The sequence below is a fragment of the Lactuca saligna genome, chromosome 5 (genome assembly GCF_052625555.1).
Source record: "Lactuca saligna cultivar CGN05327 chromosome 5, ASM5262555v1, whole genome shotgun sequence".
Taxonomy (NCBI): domain Eukaryota; kingdom Viridiplantae; phylum Streptophyta; class Magnoliopsida; order Asterales; family Asteraceae; genus Lactuca; species Lactuca saligna.
The window spans coordinates 256,567,649-256,573,152 of NC_136421.1; the positions used below are offsets into that span (position 1 = coordinate 256,567,649).

Consider the following 5,504-nt stretch of genomic DNA (forward strand, 5'->3'; position numbering starts at 1 on the left):
TCATAACTACATGGGCCGACATTGTGGCCTTAGACCCATTCACACAAAGGGAAACTCACCTGCACTGGCTGAACTTGCTGATGATCTCACTAGCTTCTGCCCGACAACTCACTAAACTCCTACTCCCCTTGCTCCTCGAACTACCAATATCAAAGCAACACTGAGTCTAACTGACCCCCGAAAGATAACCAAGTCAACCCTGGTCCAAGTCAAAGTCCTGGTCAAGGTCAACCTTCCAGGTCAACCCTACTCGCCGAGTCACCCTACTGACTCGTCAAGTTCATATATTCAGAGTCCTTCCTTTCGCGTCTCGACTCGCCGAGTCAATCTATAACCCGCCGAGTCTACCGATTTCTGAGTCCTGACCTGTCCAACTCACCGAGTCTCCACCCATCTCACTGATTCGAGTCTCAACTCGAAGGGTTTGGGGTTTCGCAACCTGACTCACCGAGTACAAGGCAATCTTCATCTGACTCGATGAGCTGTTCATCCCACTTGTCGAGTTACTCCTCACCTTCATGCTACTCGCCGAGTCCATTCAAATCCCTATACATGCAGAGGGCTTTTGAGTCATGCATGGACTCCAAACTGTAGATCTACCCTTCCCAAGCCAATTTCTCACGTAAATTTACAAACTTTACGTGTAAAGAAGGAGATCTAAGCAAAATACACCATAAACTAGGGTTTAAGGTAAAGAGGCTCCATAATCAACTCAAGGGCTGCTACTTTCTGCTTCTCAAGACCATAATGAGCTTAGATCTGAAGTAGCAACCTCAGATCTGGCTTCTAACTCAAAAGAGGTAACTAATCATGGCTAAAAAACCCCCAAAACTCGCAACCATACTAGATCTAAAGGAGAGAACGACTTAATACCTTCAATAACTCAGAAAACTTCTCCAATCTTCGGATCCAAGGCCAATCCTTGAAGCTCCAATGATTCTCGTTCTTCTTCTTCCTTCAAATCACCCCACAAATGTCTTGGAAGCTTGAATGAGCAACAATGGGGCTTAGGGTTCGATGTTCTGGGTGAAAGGGGCAGTAAAGGAGCCCTAGGGGAGAGAATGAGACGTTTAAATAGGCTCCAAGTCCTGATTTTAGGGTTTTCCTCGCACAGACCAGACTCGCCGAGTCCCCTTGGCCGACTCGCCGAGTCGGTCACTTACTCCTCGACCCGGATCCCACTCGGACTCGCCGAGTTCATCCTTGGACTCGTCGAGTCTCCCTTAAAATTAAGGTTTTCTTTCTTTTCTTGGCCTTCCAAACTTTGGGTGTTACATACGATTTCAAAATCGCTTGTATTCTCAGGATGATAGTATACAGGAACTCCTGCAGCATTTTGAGAAGACGAAGCATATAGAGACACGTCTTTTACTTATTATACTTTTGATGTATACAAAGTTTGTATCAAACAAGATGTAAATATTCATATTATATTGGAATGGTTGTGTTCACTTTGATTACTATGATACAATTGTTGTGATGCAATACATGACGTCCTCCACACCCGAACGTTTCCTCCGTTCCGGTTTGGGGGTGTGACAGGATTGCCCTTGGGCCCACAACACAAAGACTGGATTTCCCGTAAGCCAACAATATAAGACTGGATTGTCCCTCCCCAGACCCATAGCTCATGACTGGCTTGCTCCCGAGCCTACAACATAATACTAGAATGCCTTACCTGCCCTCATATTATGACTTGTTAGCCTATAGCACAAAGCAGGACCACCTCAACCCACCCTACGACAATATGTCAACATATTAAACAATTAACTAATCAAATAATTAAATAAGCACATACAACTATCTTCCCTAGTCTACCTTTCTAACAAATCACTACCTCATACCCGACCTCATACATTACTACACTACGATTGGTAAAGATCTATGGAATACATAGTTATATGTAAGCAAAGATGAGATAGACACTTAAATAAGAGATCCAACTCAATAGCCACACACAAAAAAGAATCATGCAAGAAATTCTAGATCAAGAGTACTCAGGCAATCCTACGTAACTACATATAACCCCTAGGGCAATCCTGTCACACCCCTAAACGGAATTGGCGGAAACATTCGGGGGTGGAGGACATCATGTATAGTATCATAACAATGCATAATAGTAAAACAAGCAACAACATCCATTGCATTAATAGAATAGTTAAATACATGTGTGTTCTTTGGTGAAGTTTAAATGATACCAAAAATGTATAATCAAAATAGTAACGGAGTCTTTTAAACATATGTGACCTATAATCTCTATAATTTAGAATCTTGTAAAGAGTAAAATGACCCAATGAATATGGGTAATGAAGGAATTTGTGTATATTAAGGGCGGTAACTGTTGCAAATCAAGATGTATGATGAAATGGTTATAAAAAAAATAAATAAATAAATAAAAAAAAAAAAAAAAAAAAAAAAAAAAAAAAATTGATCGTTGGTATGTTCCAGATTTTTTGAAGAACTTGATATACATATCATCGAATAAGATGACATTCTGTATAGATGGATACACATAAACATATCATCAAATAGCTGTAAGAGGACACACCGTCAAAATACGAACACAAACGCACATAAAAAATATGGTACGTAAGCAAGACCATGTAAACAGATATCAAAAGTTAACACACGCCTTATGATGTATAGAGGAAAACTTACATAAGTAGCACGCCAACACAAACGCGCAAAAAAAAAGGTGGCAAGTATGCAAGACAATTGTTTGGATCTTTGGAATTGGCTACAGTAGAATCCATTTCAAATGAAATTTGCTTGGAATCGAAGAAATCGAATGTAATTGGAGAGAATTGGACTGAAATGAAAGAAAATATGTGGTTTTTCAAAGAATAGAAAGTTGTATTTATACCAGGTAAAATGAACTAAAAAACAAAATTTGACAATCTCAATATCAACAGTCAAGAGAGAGAGAGAGAGAGAGAGAGAGAGAGAGAGAGAGAGAGAGAGAGAGAGAGAGAGAGAGAGAGAGAGAGAGAGAGAGAGAGAGAGAGAGAGAGAGAGAGAGAGAGAGAGATTACATACCGGTTACCTAGCACGTGGCTTATTTAAATTGGTTGTACATCGTGTAGCCAGTGGTACCGTTTGAGCCCGCCAACGATTTGCCACCACTTTGTCCACCATTAGAAAAAGTAAATTAATAAGACATAAAGTTAATCAAAAGTGTCCAGATTTACCCATTCCAACAAAGAGGTCATGTTTTTAAAAGTTAAAATAGTTGGTCATTTTCGATGAAGGGCTATTAACATAAAGTCATAAAAGCCGACCTTGGTAATTATTTTTTGTACAAAACACCAAATTGGTAAGGCATGTATCGTCAAAGCAGCGTTATTGAAACTCTAAAAGGAATTGCATGAAAATCCTTTCTGATGGAGTGATCGTCCCTTGCTATTTTTGCCACATTTTCTGTAATTCCAAATACGATCAAAAAAAGATTTTTTAAATTTTGGTGTAACATGTTTTACGGATTGGATCAAACCATGTAAAAACATAATTGCATAGATATCTATCTCTCTTTATTGAATAATGTTCATAACGCTCAAATTCCACAAAAACATAATTTCTTTCAACAAACCTTAATATTTAGCAATATACAACAAATTGTGTTTTATACAATTATACAGTATAATCATATAAAACATAAATTTTTATGTATTGTGTACAAATCAATATCCTAAATACAATGATTAGCACAATGTTTCACAAAATTTTTAATTAACCGATAATTATGTCAACAAATTAAAGTGAACCATCATACTAAAACTTGCATGATTAACTAACATAAAATGTAAATTAAGGTAACGATAAAAAAAGACTTCAAATCAACCGGTATTTATTATAACATAACAGTCACAACCAATAGGTCGTATATGTTATTTACTTACAAGCTTTGAAAAACTAAGATAAAAATACATCACTCGCACGTTACATTTAACCAGAATACTCCCAACACCTTCATGGCTCTTTTTGTAGCCAGCGTACGGAAGCTTTTAGAAATTATATAAAAGAAAAAAAAGGCACACGAAAACAACACAAAGCAAAGTCTGAAAACATTACGATCAATATTTTATGCATACCGGTTGTTACTTATTAGCAAGCTTATTGCTTTTAATAATTCCATAGATTGCCTCCACCGGATTGATCTGTTCCATCATCAGGTGGTGGACTGGAATCCATCCTCGGTGGACTTAACAGCATTCCCTCCGCCATGTCAGACAACAGATTGGGTTCATCGTCCATATATCCACCAGGAGGGGCTGACGTCATGCTTCCACCACCAGTTTCATATCCTGGTGCTCGAGTGGCAGCTGCTCTCGCAGCTGCTGCACGGATGTCATCAGCAGTCGGACACTCTGGTAGTGTACTTGAAATAACAGAGTCTGGAAAGTTTAGAACTGCATTCCTACCTTTGAGTGCCAATGCAGCCACGTCGTAAGCAGCTGCTGCCATTTCCGGTGTCGCATACGTGCCAAGCCATATGCGCGTGGTCTGGTTCGGTTCACGGATTTCAGAAACCCATTTTCCAGCTCGCAAACGGATACCACGGTAAACTGGGTGGCGACCGGAGGAGCCACCAGGTGTGGTGGATTGAGAAGTATGCTGCTGGAAAACGGAGGAGTTGGGGCGTCGATGGTTAGCCATGCAATCTTATGCTTCGGTGCATGTTTGGGTTCGAGGAACCGGGTTTTATAGATTCTGGTGGCGGTCGGTCCATCGGCAAGTGGCTGCCGTGAATTTATTAACTGAAAACATATTCGGAGCGTGGCGAGTTCGCGGACGCCGTTTTTATAGAAACGACAAAACTTTGCAAAAGAAGAATGTTTTTCTAAAAGATCTCAACTACAACCTCTAGTAGTACTAATAACACCTTTTATTATAAAAATAAACATCTTATTCGATGTTGATGAAAGCATTATATATTATTTATATAGTACCCACCAATCATACTAAAATATGTTTGAAATAATTGTCGGGAGAATTTCAAATAATTCTTTTAAAAATGATTTTATATGTTTAACAATATTTGAAATAATTGAATTAAAAGATAATTTTTATCTAACCCGAAGATCTATTCATTTTTTTCTACTTATTTTTCTTCTTTTCTAGGCCATTTAACTTATTGTCGAATTGTTAGGAGTATCATTTTAACTGGTTTTGTAGGTTGTAAAAATGATTTGCTATTGGATACCAGACAGGTGCTTAAGGCTGGAGGGAGTGGTGCCACCGAAACCGCACTCCCTCCCTCGCCACATAAGCGCCACGTCACATTTTACCACACCAAAGGTGTGGTGCCACAGTTTTAGTTTTTTTTTTTTTTTCCTTTTTTTTTTTTGTTAATTATTTTAATTTAATAAAACTTATTTTTTAATAAAAAAACATAATTTTAAAAACATAATAGTTCATTAATTAAAAATACAAATATCATACATTACTTAATTTAAATAAAAATAAAAATAAAAAAAATAAAAAAAAAAAAACCTAAAAATTTAGAA

General features: G+C 38.0%; 1 protein-coding gene across 1 annotated transcript; it reads right to left on the bottom strand.

Annotated features, from left to right (window-relative positions):
* Positions 1 to 3,842: 3,842 nt before the first annotated feature.
* Positions 3,843 to 4,657, bottom strand: LOC144997510 (ethylene-responsive transcription factor ERF025-like). Its single transcript, XM_078957413.1, has one exon. It carries the CDS (start codon positions 4,651 to 4,653, stop codon positions 4,120 to 4,122), a length of 534 nt encoding a protein of 177 aa, XP_078813539.1. The 5' UTR covers positions 4,654 to 4,657; the 3' UTR covers positions 3,843 to 4,119.
* Positions 4,658 to 5,504: the final 847 nt, after the last annotated feature.